The 21,345-nt window shown below is 29.5% G+C and overlaps 1 protein-coding gene and 1 long non-coding RNA gene across 2 annotated transcripts in view; one reads left to right on the top strand and one right to left on the bottom strand.

The window, feature by feature from the left end:
* Nucleotides 1-326: 326 nt before the first annotated feature.
* Nucleotides 327-21,345, bottom strand: part of LOC140954873 (uncharacterized) — an 85,688-nt gene continuing 64,669 nt past the window's right edge. Inside the window, exon 2 of the long non-coding RNA XR_012168492.1 lies at nucleotides 327-680. This is a non-coding gene — a long non-coding RNA (uncharacterized lncRNA). The remainder of the gene's footprint in view (nucleotides 681-21,345) is intronic.
* LOC118042697 (receptor-like protein kinase FERONIA) lies at nucleotides 9,373-12,287 on the top strand. Its single transcript, XM_035050415.2, has one exon. The coding sequence runs from the start codon at nucleotides 9,468-9,470 to the stop codon at nucleotides 12,168-12,170; it is 2,703 nt and encodes a 900-aa protein (XP_034906306.1). The 5' UTR covers nucleotides 9,373-9,467; the 3' UTR covers nucleotides 12,171-12,287.

The raw sequence follows: 21,345 nt of genomic DNA on the forward strand, positions 1-21,345 counted from the left end.
ATTAAGTTTATAAATTAATTTAGACCAAAATTAAAAAAATTAATTAAGTGCAAGGATTTAATTAGACTTTTAATAGGTCAACTTAATATTACGAAGGACTTAATTAGTGAAAAACTAAGTTTGAAAGCTTAATTGAAAAGATTTGAATTTTGAAAGACAGACTTAATTTTTACAAGATTAATCAGATGAAATCAGGGGTGAAATTACAAGCAAATCAAAGTTTAGGAGTTAGTTAAAGATAAATTGAAGAAATTCAAAATCAAAACCTTGGCCATAAAAAAAAAAAAATTAGGGGTACGAGATTGAATTCTCAACCACAATTAACGTAATTTAAAGTTTAACGCAAATTTATTCTAGCATGAGAGTTATATGATTCAATTCAAGACCCCCTCGATCCAACAGCTAATAATAACAGTAGTAGTAAGGGAATTTAACAAACTCCCTAAAAAAAGAGTACATATTAGAGAGAGACCTCCCTCCATCACGCATGGGCATGGAATAACTGCTAGTAGATTAATGAAACTAGCAGGTGCGTTTGTACACCGACAAGCAGTTCTTTTTAAAACGACCGCAACCAAACAATGCTTTATAAGGATTTTGAGTACCTCCGGTTGTATCGGCAGTGCGAGAGCCAGCACTAAGAATCCTGTTAATTTCAGAATCCATCATGAACTCCAAATCTAATTCAATAAAAATATTAATTTTAATAAACAAATTCAAAAATACACAACCAAGTAAATATTTCATTTATTAACATACCTGAATTTTCTAATTTTATTTTTAGTTATCATGAATACCTTTTTTTCAATTATTAATTCACATAGTTATCGATTTATTTAATTACATGAATGCATAAGCTTTTTAATTTAAACTTTAAACTTTTTACGTAAAAAATGCATCAAAAAAGCATGCACGTACAACATTTTTGCAAGAGAAAAAAATATATAACCAACGAATGACGCATCATTTTATTTGTTTTTTTCATAAACAATTTGCAAAAAAGAAAACGTCAATGCGCATGGGCCCTAACAAAATGGGCCAAGCAGGCTGACCTAGCTTGCTAGGTCCAGCAATGCTTGGCCTTTGTTTTTGTTTTTATTTTTTGAGTTTCTATTTTTTTAAAATTAATTTTTTTTTTTTTTTTTTATATTTAGATCAATACCTTTTTTTGATGTGTTTAAAGAGCCTCTTTGAAATGAAAATTATTTTTTAATTATTTTTTTTAATTTTTTAGGAGGTTCTTCTGATTTATCTATAATTTTTTTTGAATCTTTTGTATAGATGAATTTTATTTTTGAAAATAAAAAAAATTATTTTCAAATAATATTTCTAATATGTGCAGGCTTGCATATTAGTTTTTTCATTAGTTGAGGAGTAAAATTAATGTGCTGGAAGATACATGAATTACAGAACAAGAATCATTATGAAATTTTGGTGTAAATCTATCGTCGTGAAGATTTCAAAAAAATGTCATACACTTTCAAATCTCAACCGTTAATTTTGTATGAATCTGTAACCATTGAATATGCAAAAATAAGGATTCAAAAATGTTGTTGACAGCCATGACCAGAACGCAAGGAGATCGCCCATCTATGTCTTTGTTTTTTAAAAGGCTACTGGGCCTGGAGAAAGACCTAGGCGTGCATGGACATTGGCCCTAGCGTGCCTGGGCTCAACTCTATGGCCTATTTGTGTTTTTTTTTTTTTTTGTCATGAGATTTTTTTATGATTTAATTACTTAATTTAATTTAATATTTTAATTTATAAAATGTATCATAAATATTGTATAAATTTCTTAAATTATTTAAAAATTTGATATTAAACTTTTATGGATTTCAAGGGAAAAAATATTTTTATCAAAAATAAAAAAAATATAAATCATGCATAATGTATTGAGTATTTTTCATTTTGAGTGGAAACAATATAAATAATTAAAGATAATATAATGAAAGAAGTCTCAAAACCATGTATCAAACATAACACGCATAAAAATGCATATAAAAACACAATAAAAATTTGATTTTAAAAAAATTAGCATAATAAATTAAAAATATTGGTTGAATAGTATAATTTGACAAACAATAGGTAAAATAATATAATTTGTATATTTCACTATTTATAATTGTGACATTTAAGGATATTATATTTAAGAATCATGACATCTAGCTATTGTATAGTGACAAATCATCCAATGTGCTTAATAGTTTTACAAAATGGTCTAACCATTTTCTAAAATTTCTAGAATTTTCAGAATGTGTTCTCCATCTTATAACATGCATTTTCTCTGTATTCAAGGACATATGCATACATCACAACATCCTATGAAAATTCAAGAACTCAACAATATTTAAATTAAAATTAAACTCAACAAGATAAGAAGATTGTATGGTGAGTTTAATCTTAATTTAAATATTGATGAGTTCTTGGATTTATAGTTGTCATGAACCAAATAATTATATGATTAATAAACCAAATAACCATTAAACAATTGTTATAATTCCTTATAAATTCAAAAGAAATTTTATTTACAAGCTACTTTAAAACCACATAAATTATAAGAAAACAAACATGTCAAAAAGGGTAAAAATTATGATATTATGATGATATATTTGGATACTGATATGCCAAAGGATGTTGTGATGCATCCATATGTCCTTGAATATGAAAAGGAAATGCATTTTATAAGATGTTGAACACATTCTAGAATTTCTAGAAAATAATCAGATTACTTCGGCTACCCGAATATTTTAGCAACTTCATGCATTTTAAAGGCTATCTCAGTTCTAAAATGCAACATATATTTAATATCATGTTTTTCAAAACATGACATCTACTAAATTGTGTTATTTCACGAATTATTTTTGAAGCTGTGTTATTATATCAAAATTTTAAGTTTTATGTGCTACAACCAAAATATCCCAAATATTTATTGTATTTATTGTATCATCCAAAGGCAGAGATAAAAAATTATGTTCCACCCGTAGTGTTCTGTCTCGTGTACCATCTCATATTACATTGTATGCATTGTCTTGCCTCCAAACCAAATAATGCCATCTATTTTCTTTTATATGCTATTTAGTGAACGTACCTTCCATGTGTTTGGTCCCCCAAGCATCTCCTTTGATCTTCCTTATTCTAAAATACAATGGTCTCTTTTAGTGATTTAGTTCAACGTTGATCTCGTAATCGATTCATACTTAATAATTTAAATTTTTTTTAGTTGAAATGATTTTTTTTAAAAATTATCAATATAAAATAAATAAAAATAAAAAATAAAAAAATTTACGATATGATATATAGCAGTTCATTCTAACTACAATAAAAAATTAATAAATAACAATGAAAATATCAGTAAAAAATATTACATTGGTATTTTCTGATATAAATAGTGATATAAATATTTTTGTTGACAATTACAGATAGAAATTGTGATGAAATTTCTTTCATTAGTAATTTTTGACAGAATGGAAAAGATAAAAATAAATAACAAAAATTCTATAGCAATTCCATCAAAAATACAACAAGTTAATGTTTTTTGAATGAATTTTTGAGTCATTCAAACATTAATTGGTTAATTTTTCCAAGACTTAGTCATTATCTTTTAAAGAGGTAACACTATTATCCTCGTCAAGTTGCTTTCATTGTTTTTTTATTTTTTTGAAAAAATTTAGCTTTATATTTTATATTATAGAAACCATGCTTCACATTATCCAGGTTCTTGCATTCATAATAAATTATAGTGTCTCTATTGCTTGATTCTTCTTTATCATCCTTTTATCTTATAAAAATTCTTTGATTGTCATACTTTTTATTTCTTAAAAACTTTGTGAATCTTTTGGCAATAATGACTATATCATCATCATATCCATTTATATCCTCATGATGATTAATTGATTTTTATAAGTGTTTTGAGTGTTTTGGCCTCCTCTATGGCTGTGACTTTGGGTTCCAAGCCCTAGGCAAAGACCTTAGAATTTTACCAATTATTTTCTTATTTTTGATCTTTTTTTCTAGGCTAATTAGTTCATTAACGAAGATAATGAATCTAATGTGCATTTCATAAATGTTTTCATTGGGTTTCATTTTGAAAAATTATATTCTCTAGGAAGGTTTATTACCCTAGAATTTCACCAATTCTGCTGCAAAAGAGACCGAATAATATTCATGATAATTGCATACCATGGATGACAACTTACAGTAAGTTGGTATTAGTGATCGAGCAATGAAAATTGTTTTAAATGAGAGAAACATATTTTTTAAGCTTCAGGGGTGGCCATGGCCCCCTGTCTCCCTAGCCTCTGCAAGGGTTTGTGTGTGATTATATCTTCTCCATGACAACACTTTTCTTTATATCTATATATTGAATTCTCAACCACAAGTAACGTAATTTGAAGTTTAACGCAAAATATAATCTACCATGAGTACTATATGATTCAATTCGACACCCACTCGATTCCAATAGATAATAATGACAGTAGTAGAAAGGGAATTAACAAGCTCCCTAAAAATTAAATAGGCGTGGAATAACTGCTAGTCAAGATTGTCAATTCCGTTCCGTTCCGTCCGGAATGGCTGAAATATTCTGTACCAATTCAAAAAATGGAATAAAACGGAACAAATTTCATCTCATTTTAAATCTTGGTTCGTTCCGGATTTTTCGGTTAAATTCCGCCCGAAAAGTTCCGGTTTCATTCCACATGTTCCGTTTCGCTCTTGAAAAGCTATTGAATCAAATTGAACCTTGCTTAATTTCATTAATTAAACCATCCGATTATTAAAAAACTTTTTTTCATTGCTATTTTCAATAGCAATGATATTAATAATAATATTGAAAATTATTATTACTATTTTCATTAACAATAATATTAATTTTTTACAATTAGATTTATCACTAATACATATGGTTTATATTCATGTTGTTTTTTTCATGTTTATATTTTGTATGAATTTGAGCAAAACAAGAGATGTTTTAGATTTCATTAGCCACTTGATGATATTGACCTAACTTTATATTTAAAATATTTTTGTTAAAATATTTTACTTTCATAATATTTTGATATTTTGTTTAAGTTGAATTACTTTAAGTTAAAAATCTATTTAATCTTGACTATTTAGAAATATTTTAAATTTTAAAATTATATTTGTTTAGCATTGTATTTGTATTGCATAATTTATAATTAATTTATCTTGAATTTGAATTATAATTATATATATAAACAGTACAACCCCGAAACAGCACGTTAAAATACTTCAAAACTGAAATATTCCATTCTAATTAGAAAAATAAAATACCTATCAAAACAGAATTGACAACCTTGCTGCTAGTACATGAGAGAAACTATTTGCAGTCGCATTTGTACGGATTCAGCAACTCGGTTTACCATCAGGACCCTTACCCAAGTTGTATCGATTACCTGGGCCGCCACCAAACACTGGTTTCTCTGGATCGAAAGCACCATCTACAACAGGGCGAGAGCCAGCATTAAGAATCCTGTTGATTTCAGAATCCATCATGAACTCCAAATCGATGTTGGAATCAGCTATGGAGTACAAGGGGACGTCACCCTCTATTTCCGGCAGTGAAATACTAGCACCGCAACTTTTTGTGTTGAGCAGCATCATCGTCAACAACAACGACGACAATGTTAGAGCTGACAAGGAAAGGCTCTTCATGGTATCTCTCTTAGTTTTAGCTATCTCTTCTTAACGCTGTCTATCTAATCAAATATAAAAGCAAGCAGCTAAGAAAGGTGAGGAATGTGGCAATGGTTGACTGCTTAGCTCATATTTTCCTATACATGAAATTAAATGACATCACAAGAGATCAATTTCATGCTAGCGTGGATCAACAGCGTTATACTTTACCTGTTTCAGATGGGATCCGGGTCACGGGTTTAATTTTCTTTTTTTAAGTTAAATATAAATTTTAAAGAAAAAAATATTGCATTGAGTTTATAGACTGAAACATGGATTTAATGAGTTAAGCCATAATAATTAGATATTTTTTCTTTGATATTGCCTCTTTTTATTGGTATTTTTTATATATATATTTTTAGATAACTTAAATTTATGTTTCAATTAATATCATTTATCTGTAATTTTTTTTATTTTTTATTTTTTGGATATAAATTGTTTTTTAATCGTGTTGTGTGTTTTTAATTTATTTTAAAGGTTGAATATAAACTTAAAGGAAAATAATTTATTGAATCCAGTTGAGTTCATGGTCCATATAAAGGGTTTAGTTTTTTTCTAAAATTTAATGGAAACAAATATTAAGCCCGGTTGAGTTTATGGTCCAGGTCACGGGTTTAATCTTTTTATGTTAACAGTTGAATATATATTTAAGGGGAAAAACTATTAAACCTGATAAAGTTAAATTTATTGTTCGGGTCATAAGTTTAATGAGTTAAGCCACAATAACTAAACATTTTTTTTTATATTGCTTTTTTCTATTGGTATTTTTTATGTGTCTTTTTTTAAATATTTTTTAAATTTATGTTTTAATTAATATCCCTCATTTGTGGTTTTTTTTTGTTAATTTTATTTTTTTAGGATAGAGATTATTTTTTATAGTGTTGTTCGTATTTAATTTTTGAAAAACTCATTCTAATTAATCAACAATTTTTTATTTTATCTTTTTGTATACAAGAATTTTATTTTAAAAATAAAAAATATTTATTTTCAGATAACATAATATTTATAACCTTGCATAATATTTTTTTTCCTCTTTTATTTTAATATGTGTATTTATTTTTAATATTATTTGATTGAATAAAAATATTAATTTTAATAAACAAATTCAAAAAACTCAACTCGGTTAATATTCCGTTTATTAACACATCTAAATCTTCTAATTTTATTTTTAGTTATCATCAATATCTTTTTTTACGATTATTAATTCACATAGTTGTTGATTTATTTAATTGCATGTATGCATGAGCCTTTTAATTTAAACTTTTAATATTTTTATGTAAAAAATGCATTGAAAAAGCATGCATGTACAATGTTTTTGCAAGAGAAAAAAAAAATATAGCCCATTGGCGACACATCATCTTATTTTTTTTTCATAAACAATTTGAAACAAAAAAAAAAAGAGTTAACATGCATGAGCCCTAACAAAATGGGTCAAGCAGGCTGACTTGGCTTGCTAGGTCCAGCAACGCCTAACCTTTGCATTTGTTTTTGTTTTTTATGTTTCTATTTTTTAAAAGTAATTCTTTTTTTATATGTATTTTTAATATTGTTTTTATTTATATTTAGATTAATACCCTCTTTTTTATGTTGTTTAGAGAACCTCTTTGAAATGACAATTATTTTTGAATTATGCATTTAATTTTTGAGGAGGTTTTTCTGATTTATCTATAATTTTTTTTAATTGTGTAGATGAATTTTATTTTTGAAAAAAAAAATTATTTTCAAATAATATTTCTAATTTATGTAGCCTTGCATATTATTTTTTTTTTCTTTTATTTTATTCAATCAATTTAATGTGTGTATATTTATTTCTACTATCGTTTGATTGAATAAAAAGCTTATTTTAATCAATAAATTTAGCAAACACAATCATATAAATGTCTCGTCTTATAAAATTAAATATTTTAATCTATATATTTTTTTTTAATTTTATTTTTAGTTATTGTTTATAGTTTTTTTTTCCACTTAATAACACATATAATTCCACTTAATCTAAATATCAACTGTTTTTGATGCCTGGATCACGACGACACAATACAGAGGACCTTTCAAAGGTCTTCCATGGCCAATGGGTCCACTCAATTTGCTGCCTCATAACGTGCATTGGATATTTACATGAAACTTTACCAGCGACTTGTATATGGTGGAGTGGGCATCCTATTTTAAAAATTGACCCTTTATATATTTTTTTTGTTCAACCAATCGTATTTTTGCATAATGAACTTTCCCTCAACGACAATCTATCTACTTGTTTGATAATGAAGTACGACAGCATGAACTCCAGAAAGTCTACACCATAAGTTTTGAGGATTCACCGCACCACCAGGGCGTCAGTAGCACAATCAACATTGATCTGAACCGATTTTTCTTTTTATTTGGCCACTCGACGGCGACATCCCTATTCCCTATTATTTCTTTTTCCTTTTTTATATTTTTCGAATCAACTTCCCTTTTCTTTTCAAGCTGGAAATATTTTGAATGTGCTAACTAATTTCAAAGATCAAATTAAAAAAAATAACTAAATTAAATTAAAAAAAAAAACTGAAACGAACCAGTTCAAACCGACCGGTTTCGGTTAAGTTCGGTTATTTTAGAACAAAAACCAAAACTCAATCGATTGGTTTCAATTCGGTTCGGTTTCAGGTTTGGTTTGGTTATTTTATATTAAAAATAAAAAACTATATTCTTTTAATTTTTTTTTTGTAATTTCTAATGGGTTTGGTTTTGGTTTGGCTCGATTTTTATCTGTTTGGCTCGGTTATTATTTTTGGTTTGGTTTGGTTTTTCTTTTTCAGGCTTATAAAACCGAAACCGAATCGAACATGTCAGTTTTTTAACTATTCTAAGTGGCTTAATTGATTTTTTTTCACGGTTCGATTGTTTTAATTATTTTTTTTTTAATTTTCTCAATTTAATTAATTTTTTAATTTTCTTACTCAACCCTACAAAAAAAAGATTTGTCAAAATATATTTCACAATATTGATAAATTGTGGTAACCATTGATCAATCATATTTTACAAAGTTAGGTGTTTTACTAGTCTTGAACGGTATTTTTATTATTAAATATACCTCGTTAAACCTTATATTATTTTATTTTATTTTCAAATATTTAGTTGTCAATCTATTTCTTTTTTTTCTATTATTAGTTTATTTTAATTTTAGTTCTATTATATATTGGATTATATCTAGATTATCTAGATTATTTTTTTTAATTAACATAGATTTTAAAGTTAATAACCATATAAAATCTTTAATGATACTGAGATATCTATATAAACATATTATTTTAATCATGAAATTATCTAAGATTGCTTTTAATATAAAGGAATACCAAATTTCTTAAATTGAGCAACATCTTTAACGATTATATATTCCTAAAAAAAAAAGAAGAAAAACATATATCAAATAAGAAATGGATGGATTTTTATTCAATCTAATCAAATGGAAAAATCTAAAGGCACGGAAATCTCTAAAGTTGATAGAATACAGCCAACGACTTGGAAGTCCTTCATGCCCCACTCGTACTATCAAAGACCTTTCAAAGGTCTTCCATATATTGCCCCCTTTGCCAAATGCTACATTGATACTACTCCATGAGACTTTTATAATTACTAATACTTGAAAACGATTTTACATAAATAATAATAATAATAAAAAAGAATAAAAATCAGAATCAGTCAACTATAGCATGACTTAAACTCCTCTCAGCATATAATTAAAAGGAGCTTCTCCTCTTGATTTCTTCATCTCTCCTCCTCTGGCCAAAAACAAAATGAGTAGCAGCAGCAGCAGCAGCAGCAAATCTCTCTCTCTCACAAACTTATCTCTCTTCACTCCTCTGCACCTCTCCTTCCTGTTCCTCCATCTCACCATCCTTGTAACCGGGGATCCACCACCACCACCTTACGTCCCCCTCGATAGCATAGCGCTCGATTGTGGTTCATCCGCCGATGGTGTTGGAATCGATAGAAACTGGACTGCAGACATCAACTCAAAAGTGGTCATTCTAGATCAAGGCAGCCCCTCAACAAATCTCAAAGCAAATGGAGCCTCCACTAGCTCTGTACCTTATTGTACTGCTCGCGTCTCTCACTCCAAATTCACCTACACGTTTCGTGTCAATACAACGGGACCTAAGTTTGTTCGCCTCTATTTCAATCCAGCTTCCTACACTGGTCTCAACAGGTCTAAAGCATCTTTTTCTGTCACATCCGGTCGCTATACCTTGCTTAGCAACTTCAGTGGCTTCCATTACACTGACCCTCGTGGTGAACGAGGTTACGCCAGAGAATTCATCTTAAGTGTTGTAGATGAGCAGAAAAATCTGAGCATAACGTTCACGCCAAGCCCTCATGTAGCTGATGCATATGCTTTCATCAACGGGATTGAAATCGTATCCATGCCCACCAATCTTTATTACACTGCAGGAGACGACCGAGGGATGTATGGTTTTGACCAGGATTTCTATCTTCCCCTTCAAAATGACACTGCTTTAGAGATCATGTACCGAGTAAATGTGGGTGGGACAGAGATCACACCGCCCAACGACAATGGCATGTTTCGAAGTTGGTTAAACGATGTCGTTTACTTGACGGATGCTCGACCAAGCGCTTTTCATTTTAATTACACTATTCAACTTCAGTATAATAGCCACACTCGCTATGCTGCACCTGACGTCCTCTATCGAACTGCTAAGACCATGGGGCCCGATTCTACTGTAAATAAGAAATACAATATGACTTGGGAGTTTCCGGTCCACTCCACGTTCAACTATCTTGTTAGGCTTCATTTCTGTCAGTTTATACCGATTATATTGCAAAAAGGCGACCTAGTCTTTAAAATATATATCGCTAATCAAACGGCAGAGCGTTACGCAGATATAATCTCTTGGGCTGCTGGATATGGGGTTCCCATATACAAAGATTACGTAGTGATGATGGATGCCGGAGGAAACGAAGGGATACAGAATTTATCAATTGCATTGCACCCTATTCCGTCTACTAAAACCGTGGATGCAATGTTGAATGGAGCTGAAATCTTCAAATTGAGCAAATCAGACAATCTTGCCGGACCAAATCCTGCCACGTATCCGGACAGCCCCGTTAGTAATACTCCTAGCGCGACCTCAACAAAGCCAAAGCATAGTCGAAGAACAGTCGCCATTATTGGTGCTGCTGTTGCGGGCATTGCTGTCTTCTCAGTTCTATTTCTCTTGATTTTCCGTAGAAGAGTCCAAAAATTCAAGGACCTGGTTTCTGGTGATGCAGCTTCAAACTTAAGCCCTCTTGTTTCCTCTTCGAGAAAGTCAACAAAGACCCATAGGCCATCTCTACCTTCTGATCTATGCTACCTTTTCTCGCTAGTTGAGATCATAGCAGCTACAAACAACTTCGACGATTCATTCATTATTGGTGTTGGTGGCTTCGGTAACGTGTACAAAGGATTATTTGATGGTGGAGTCAATCGTGCTGCGATCAAGCGATTGAATCCAAGTTCACGGCAGGGTGCAACCGAGTTCAGGACAGAGATTGAGATGCTCTCCCAGCTTAGATTCCGCCATTTGGTTTCTCTAATTGGTTACTGTAATGAGAATAATGAGATGATCCTGGTGTATGATTATATGGCTCGGGGGACGCTTCGTGATCATCTCTACAGAACTGATAATCCTCCACTTTCATGGACTCAGCGCCTAGAGATTTGCATCGGTGCTGCCCGTGGGTTGGATTACCTTCACACAGGTGCCAAGCACACTGTCATTCATCGTGATGTGAAGACAACAAATATCCTGCTGGATGAGAAATGGGTGGCCAAAGTTTCGGATTTCGGATTGTCCAAAACAGGCCCTACGAGCACATCGAAGGGCCACGTGAGCACCGTTGTGAAAGGTAGCATAGGGTACTTGGATCCCGAATATTGTCAACGCCAGCAATTGACAGAAAAATCTGATGTCTACTCATTTGGGGTTGTGTTGTTCGAGGTATTGTGTGCTAGACCAGCAATAAACCGATCAGCAGTGCCAGCAAGTCTAGCAGAGTTGGCTAGACAAAGCCACAGCAACGGAACGATTAATGAAATCATTGATCCGTATCTGGATGGAAAGATCTCACCAGATTGTCTGAAAAACTTTGTTGATGTTGCAGTGAGATGCTTGCTCGAGAATGGAATCGAAAGGCCATCGATGACGGATGTGGTTTGGGGCCTTGAGTTTGCATTACAACTGCAAGAGAGCGCGGAAGAGAATGTCAAAGTGGCCCAAACTGAGAAAGAAGTTAACATAGAGACTCCTCTGAAAGGCTCCTCAATCGATGACAGCAGTGATTTGTTTAGTACTGGCAGTGAACTAGTTGTGAATTCCCGCATTTTGGAAATGGCAACAACAAGCAGCAGCGACGGACAAAGTTTTCTAAGCAACGAGTCGGAGAAAATGATGTCTGGTGCTGTGTTCTCTGAGATCATGAACCCAGAGGGGCGATGAGAAGCAAGCTAGTTAGCATGCTGCGTTAGTATAGGCCTCAAGACAAAGGTTTCTAGCTGAAATACCTATCGATGCATATATATGCATTACTTGTTTGAATAATTTTGTTAGTGATAATTAGTGTGTCTGATAGAATGATTTTATTGCAGCACTCTGTATATTCAGCATTAATTGGAACTAATTTTTCATGTTATTTGGCCACTCAGCCGCAACATCACCACTCTTTCAAGCTCACAATATGAACAATTGCATGCTTGATAATTAAGAAGTTAGGGATGCTCAAGCTATCTGATTCAAAATTCGGCTCACTTTCATCGTTAATTGTAAATACATGAGAAAAGAAAATGCAAAATGCATTCATAAATTAATTTATGATAAATTATTATTTATACACAAATAATTGATTAAATTTACAATTGATCAAATTAATTCAGAGACTAGATTCCATAATATTAATAATGTCTTTGTTTTTACATTTTTTTAAAAAAAATAATTGTTTAAGAATTGATTAATTATCTGTAATGAAAATCAAACTCAAGTCGTACGTGTAAATTTAAGAAAATCAATAAAGAAAGGTCCACATGTTAAGGACGAAAAATCTGACGTTTCATTTCCTGCAGAACGTTACCAATATATTTCCATAATGTTTTTTTAAAAAAATACAATTCCAAGGAAATATGCAGAAGTCTGATTCTGATGTCTTAAAAGTTAATTTTCTTGGAAAGTGCGGATTTTTTTTTAATGTTGAATTATTGATTGCATAACGCCAACGACTTGGAAGTCATTGATGCCTTTCAAAGGTCACTGCTACACAGCACAGACGAGACGACCTGTCAAAGGTCTTCTTCCATTTCTAATTGGTTCACTCTATTTGTTGCCTCATAACGTGCATTAGACATTTCAAAGGCAACAACTTGGGATTTTTTAATGTTGAATTATTGATTGCATAATGCCAACGACTTGGAAGTCTTTGATGCCTTTCAAAGGTCACTTCTTTCATTTCCAATTGGTCCACTTTATTTGCTGCCTCACAACGTGCATTAGATGTGAAATATTCCATTTTTCACGCCGGAGTGGGCATACTATATATATATATATATATATATATATATATATATATATGTATGACAAATAAAAGAACTAGGTACACATTTCTCTCTTTTATTTTACTAATATGGTGACCCACACTACATCACATATGAAAAAACATTCAGGTGATGATAATCTAAGTCAAGGTTAATTTGACTAACCCATGATCTAGGATAAAAGTTTAGGACAATGCTATAGAAAAGAAAGCAAAAATAAATAATAAAACTTGAAAAAATAAAACTCAAAAATAGAAACGTCGAAGAAAAAACACGAGTCAACGTTCACCCAAATACCCGCTAACCTTGATATAATATCAAAATAAAAAAATAATTTAAAAAAAAAACTTAAAAAGGACCGAAGTTATATCAATAAATAAAATGACAAGAAACCAATTAAGTCTACTCGAGTTAACTTAACAAACTCGTGACTCAGGTCAACCACATATAAAGAAAAGTGGAAAAATCACTAAGATCATAGCCCAACAATCTAATGTCAAAGAATTAAATTGAAATCATAAAAAAAAATGTAAAAAAAAAAAAATTAAATCAGTCGAGGTTCACTTGACTAACTAGCAACCCGCAAAATGTGATCGGGATAAAAAAATAAAGACCCAAGTAAAATAAAAGGAATATAAAAAAATCGAAGTCAACTCGGGTTAACTTGACAAACCTGCGACCCAAGATAACCCTATAGAAAGAAAAATAAAATAAAAATCATAAAGCTCAAGGTCTAATAATATAATTTCAAATGATGAAAAAGAATAAAAAAAATATATAAAAAAGTCTAAAAACTATGATATGAGATCGAGAGAAAACCCACATAAAGGAATGTGGAAAATATCATGAAGCTCAAGATTTAATAACTTAATGTCAAAGGATAACATAAAATAAATAAATAAGAAAAAAACTCGAATAAACCTGGGTTCACCCATCAAACCTATGACCTAGGATAAGATACTGAGATAACTCCATAAAAAAAATGAAAACAACTGTTGTTACTCAATTTTAGACCCTAGGTGCTTGAGAAGACATTGTTAGTTTCCTGAATCAGATCAGGAAATCTTTTTGACTAACCAGGTTGCTGTTAGATTCTGTTCTCTGAAATAATTTTATCTCACTTTCAATCCTTCATCAAAGTTGTAGTCTTGGACGCGTAGATGAATTTGGGCTTTTGAATCGCTTGATTTCGATATCAGAAGCTCAAGATATTCTTGTTTGAAATCTAGCATGATCCAACCAAGTTTGGTTGCAATTCTGTTATTCAAAACAATTTTATCTCACTTCTAATCCTTCATCAAATTTGTAGTTTTGAACGTGTAGATGAATTTTGGTATTTGAAATGCCTAATTTCGATATCAGAAGCTCAAGATATTCCTGTTTAAATATCTAGCATGAAAATAGAGAATCCTACGGTGAGAAGGATCCTGACCTGAGTTTGCCGGTTTGATTTAAAGGACCCGATTTAATGTTTCAAGAATTTATCAGTTTAATTAAAGACCAATTTTAAACTTTCGAAAGTAATTGGTTTCATTGAAGGGATTGAAAAAATAGGAACTTGATCAGAAAATATCATAATAATGTTTGGCTAAAATCAAGAAAGCAATATATCAAGGAGATAATAATTGAATCATATATAATTACTATAATATAAAAATATAATAGATATATGATTTGATTTATCTAGTTATAAAAAAATAATCATTGAAAAATAAAATAAAAATTATACGGAAATCTACAAAAGCCTGATTATGATGTCTTAAAAGTTGATTTTCTTGGAAAGTGCGGATTTTTTTAATGTTGAATTATTGATTGCATAACGCCAACGTTGGAAGTCTTTGATGCCTTTCAAAGGTCACTGCTACACAGCACAGACGAGACGACCTGTCAAAGGTCTTCTTCCATTTCCAATTGGTCCACTCTATTTGTCGCCTAATATTTACATGAAACTGGGCCCAGAGGCTTGGAACTTTGCCACCAACATGTATTTGCCTTTCATATTCCATTTTCCATGCCGGAGTGGGCATCCTATTTTAAAAATTGACCTTTTATTTTTTTGTTCAATTCTGCATAATTCTTAATTTCCCTTTCACTACCTACTTATTCTTAATATGAAATAAAAAATAATAATTAGCCAACTCAAAGCATCGTTGATGCAGGAGAGAACTAAAAGGATAGTAACAATATTATAGGAAACACAAAAATTTAATGAGCAAAAAAAATTACATATGTGAATCATAAATTCATATGAATTTTATTTAAAAAAAAAAAATTGTTTGTGTTGTCATGAAAAATAGGATTTCTAATCTCTACCAAGATTTTAGCTTCTTTTTTCGTGTGTGTGGATGAATGACATCAAACTTTACGTAATGTTCATATAACTAAACTAATAATATTTTAATTAATCTAATTTTGTATTTTTATTCATCATGAATATGTCAAACTTACTTTTCGTCTCCAATATATATATATATATATATATATATATATATATGCATGACAAATAAAAGAATTTGGTACAGCCCAACAATAAATAAAATGCCAAGAAAACAATTGGGTCCACTTGGATTAACTTGACTAATTTGTGACTTAGGTCAACTTCATATAAAGAAAAGTGAAAAAAATCACTAAGATCACATCCCAACAATTTAATGTCAAAGAATTAAATTGAAATAAAAAATTATTTTTAAAAAATGTAAAAAAAAAATTGAGTTAGTTGAGATAAAAAAAAATTATTTTAAATTAAAGGCACATAGAAAAACAGAACAGAGTAAAATAAAAGGAATATAAAAAAAAAAAAACCAAAGTCAACCCGGGTTAACTTGACAAACTTGTAACCTAGGATAACCCTATAAAAAGAAAAATAAAAAAAAAATCACAAAGATCAAGGCCTAATAATATGATTTCAAATGATGATGTAAAAAAATAAATAAAAAAACATAAAAATAAAAATCTAAGATTTGTGATATGAGATCGAGAGAAACCCACATAAAGGAATACGGAAAAGACCATGAAGCTAAAGACTCAATAACTTAATGTCAGGTGATAACATAAAAAAATTAAATAAAAAATATTGAATGAACCTAAGTTCACTCAACAAACCCATGATCTACAAAAAGAGACCGGGATAACTTAAAAAAAAAAAAAACTAGAAACAACAATGAAACTCAAAGCCCAATAACATAAAGTTAAATGATAAAATTAAAAAATAATCAATTTTAAGAAAATAGCATAAAAATATCAAAGTTAAATCAGGATAATTTTTGAGACTAGTGACTCGAGTCATGAAACTAAGATTAAATCATAGAAGGGCAACTTTAAAAAATACATATCAAAATCCCTATTCATCCAAAATTAGAAAAACAAAGCAAATATTAATAAAAAAAAATAAAAACCAAATCTGGCATAAACATTAAATGAAAGAAAACAATGAGGGACTAAATTGAAAATTAAAATAAATTAAGAAAATGATAAAACAAAATAGCAATCACATAATGAGGATCAAAATTGGATATAAAAATTAAATGAAATAAAATTCTTAGGGGAAAAATTGAAAAAAGAGAGTTAAAAAAGCATTAAAAGAAAAAGCAAATAGAAATAATTAAAAAAAATATGACTAAAATTGATAAAAATACAACATGTTGGTGCAAATTTTGAGGTTAGGAAAGAGAAAAAAGAGAGGATAAAAAAAAGAGTTAATTGGAGCCCAACCTCATCTCCATCATGAACATGTGCCTTACCATTGCAAAAAGAATGATGCTCTGCTTCAGTCACTGTAATGGACAACAACATTTGATTATTGGGAGGTGTTGTACGTGCTGTCTAAAAAACATGAATGTCTTTTAATTGTTGGTGCATGTGTGACATATATCAACTACTTTTTTTAAAACTAATTTTATATATGGTCAAAGAGTTAATTGCCTCCCATCCAAATAGATATATATATATATATATATATATATATATATATATATATAATAATAATAATAATAATAATAATAATAATAATAATAATAATGTTGAAAAGGCCTTAAGTGCCTCTAAACATGAGTTCTCTTACGAAGGCAAAATGGTTCTTTCACGATGCATTCAAAGTGCAAAAAGACTAGAAATCCCTTCTCCTAATTTGTTTTTTTATACTTTTAAGGGCATGTAAGCTATTACAATATTCATTTGACATGTAAAAAAAACTTACTTACACCCATCCAAAATGATACTAACTAATAAATCTAATAGATCTAGCGAATGAGTTTTTATCTTCAGAGAAAAATAATAGTTTTACAATGATGAAATATGAGTGTATGCATAGTGAAAAACCAAGCTTTTTATTTTATTTTATTATTATTTTGTAATATCTTGAAATTATGGTTGCATGTTGACTTTTGTTACTATCCCTCACAATGATTTTTCTCTTTTTTAATATTTGGTTCTGGTTGGATAAAGAATATTAATTATGATGATTGAAAATAAATAACGTTTTCACTTTATGTTTATTTAGTATTAATAGATCAATATTTTCATTCACTAGTAAAAAATCGTAACATTGAAATATGGATCCTTTAAAATAATATTTGTTACAATGCAAGAAATAAGTATCGTAATTGTTTTTCCCAGTTTTATAGAATGAGTTTTTAACGAAAATCATCCTCGTCTATCTACTTGTTTGATAATGAAGTACAACACCATGAACTCCAAAAAGTTTGTAGCACAAACTAATTTTTTTTTTTATTATTAATGCGGATATTTTTATTAACATGAATGTCTAGGCTAACTTCCGAGTATCTCAACTAATTTTACGGGCCCTAAAGTTAATGAATATATAAGTTTTTAATGACTATAATATTAACAATCACAGGACTCGAATATAAGACCACATGGAAAGCAAATTCTTTAATCTTAAACTTATACCTACTAGATGGTTACCAACTTTTCTTTTTATTTAGCCTCTCGGCTGCAACATCCTTATTCCCCATTCTTTCTTCTTCTTTTTTTTTGTTTTTCTCTTTTTTCGAATGAACAACCCTATTCCTTCAAGCTGGAAATATTTGCAAGTGATAACTAATTGAGCCAGTACTTTATTTAAGTAATTACGATAAAAAGTTATTAAAAGTTATTTAGGAATGTTCAGTCGATCTTGGAATGAGAATAAATTAAGAGATTAAGAAGTTATTTTTTAAATGTTTATTTCGAAGACCAAAAAAAAAGAGTCGACTTTTTTTTGTAAATAAAAATTCTTTTTTCCTATAATGGTATGTTTAATACAATTTTTTTTTAATGAAAACCACATTAGAATAACTTTTCACAGATATATATGGGTGTCGAAAAGCCCTATTATAAATAAGTCTTTCCTATATTTTAAATAAAAAAACAAATTTCTACCTTATAATTTATGTTATGTTCCCACTCTTCTCACAACCTTTATGTAATCTTTTTCATGAATAAAAGAAAGGTCCATGAATTTACTAGTTAAATCTAAATTTATGAAAATCAATAAAGAAAGGTCCACATGTTAAGGACGAAAAATCTAACGTCTCATTTCTAGAACGTTACCAAATATATTTCCATGATTTAAAAAAAAAAAAAAAAACAATTCTAAGGAAATATACAGAAGTCTGATTATGATGTCTCAAAAGTTAATTTTCTTGGAAAGGGCGGATTCTTTTAATGTTGAGTTATTGATTGCATAACAGCAACGACTTGGAAGTTTTTTTTTTTTTTTTTTTATTGACGTGGATACAGATGAGCTTGTGTTTATTTTAATTAATATTACAAATTTTAAAATTAATAATTATATAAATCCTCTAATAATCCTGAAAAAATTTAAATTTATAATTATTAAAAAAAAATTCAAAATATAATTAATTGAACTATCCCTTAAAATTAACTTGAATTCTAAGATGCCTTCAAAGGTTACTGCTACCCAATACGGAGGACCTTTCAAAGGTCACTTCTTCCATTTCCAATCGGCTCATAACGTGCATCAACATGTATATGCCTTTAATATTCCATTTTTCACGCCGGAGTGGGCATCCTATTTTAAAAATTGACTTATATTAATTTTTTTGTTCAATTCTGCATAAGTCTTAATTTCCCTTTCACTACCTGTTTATACTGAATATGAAATAAATAATAATAATTAGCCAACTCGAAGCATGGTTGACGCAGGCAAGAACTATAAGAATAAATTTAAGCTTGGAAAAAATAATCAAGATATGAAGCATAAATTTATAATTTATTTATATGAAAATAAAACCAATAAAGTCTATTTTTTTAGATGTTTACAAGACTTATAAACAGATTAAAAAAAAAAAAAAACTCTATATCTACTAAAAAAAACTAGAAATCCGAAAGCACAAAGGAAATTAAAAAAAAAAAACCAAATTAAATCATAAATTAAAAAAAACCCATGAAAAATAACAAAATTAACCTAAACAACAACATCTAGGCTTGATTCCTAATCTCGGAAGACTCAACAATCTGATAAGAGATGCAGTTTTAATGTGTTAACCCAATTTGACGCGACAAAAACCTACTCTTAAATCTAGACGTGTCTTATTGATTCATAAAAGCATATGTTAGGCCTTCCACATAGTATATCTAGTTCAAATCTCTATCTAGTTATATAAAATTTTAATTTAATTATATATTATATTCATCTGAATACTCATAACCTTTAATTACTACAGATTCGATTACATCAATTATTTTGAATCACTTTCAAAGTACTTGATTAATCTCCTCTCCTTTGTATATCTCCCTTTCTAACCTCTTCCAAGATTTTAGCTTTTTTTTTTTGGAGTGGATGAATGACATCAAAATTTATGTAATATTTATATAACTAAAATAATAATATTTAAATTAATCTAATTTTTTACTTTTATTAATCATGAATATGTTCTCCAATATATATATATATGCATGACAAATAAAAGAATTTGATACTCATTTCTCTCTTTTAATTATTTTACTAGTACGGTGACCCATGCTACCTCACATATGAAAAAAAAATAAATCAGGCGATGATAATCTAAGTCAAGTTAGGTTAACATGACTAACCCGTGATTCAAGATAAAAGTTTAGGATAATGCTATGGAAAAGAAACGAAAAAAAAATAATAAAACTCAAGGCCCAGTAATCTAATATCAAAAGATGAAACTCAAAAAATAAAATTCAAAAATAGAAACGTCGAAGAAAAAACATGAGTTAGCCTGAGCTCACCCAAATACTCGGTACCCTCAATATGAGATCATAATAAAAAAAAATAATTTAAAAGAAAACTTAAAAAAGAACCAAAGTTAAATCAATAAATAAAATGCCAAGAAAACAATTAAGTCCACTCGAGTTAACTTGACAAACTCGTGACTCGGGTCAACCATATATAAAGAAAAGTGGAAAAATCACTAAGATGATAGCCCAACAATATAATCCCAAGGAATTAAATTGAAATAAAAAAATCATTTTTAAAAAAATGTAAAAAACAAATTGAGTCAGCCGAGGTTCACTTGACTAACTCGCAACCCGGAAAATGTGATCGGGATAAAAAAAAAATAAAAACCCAAGTAAAATAAAAGGAATATTGAAAAAAATCAAAGTCAACCCGTGTTAACTTGACAAACTTGAGACCCAGGATAACCCTATAGAAAGAAAAATTAAAAAAAAAAATCATAAAGCTCAAGGTCCAATAATATAATTTCAAATGATGAAATAAAAAAGAATAAAAAAAACCATAAAAAGTCTAAGACTTGTGATATGAGATAGAGAGAAACCCACATAAAGGAATGTGAAAAATATCACGAAGCTCAAGACTCAATAATTTAATGTCAAAGGATAACATAAAATAAATAAATAAGAAAAAAACTTGGATGAACCTGGGTTCACCCAACAAACCTATGACCTAGGATAAGAGACCGAGATAACTCCATAAAAAAAATTTTGGAAACAACTATGAAATTCAAGGCCCAATAACCTAAAGTTAAATGATAAAATTAAAAAATAATGAATTTTAAGAAAAGGACATAAAATATATCAAAATTAAATCGAGCTAATCCTCAAAACTAGTTACCTGAGCCATAAGAGCAGGATTAAACCAT

The sequence above is a fragment of the Populus alba genome, chromosome 17 (assembly GCF_005239225.2).
Source record: "Populus alba chromosome 17, ASM523922v2, whole genome shotgun sequence".
In the NCBI taxonomy this organism is placed as follows: Eukaryota; Viridiplantae; Streptophyta; class Magnoliopsida; order Malpighiales; family Salicaceae; genus Populus; species Populus alba.

Bases quoted from the DNA above. Each gene is read 5' to 3' on its own strand.
- LOC118042697 (XM_035050415.2), top strand. From the start codon at position 9,468: ATGAGTAGCAGCAGCAGCAGCAGCAGCAAATCTCTCTCTCTCACAAAC.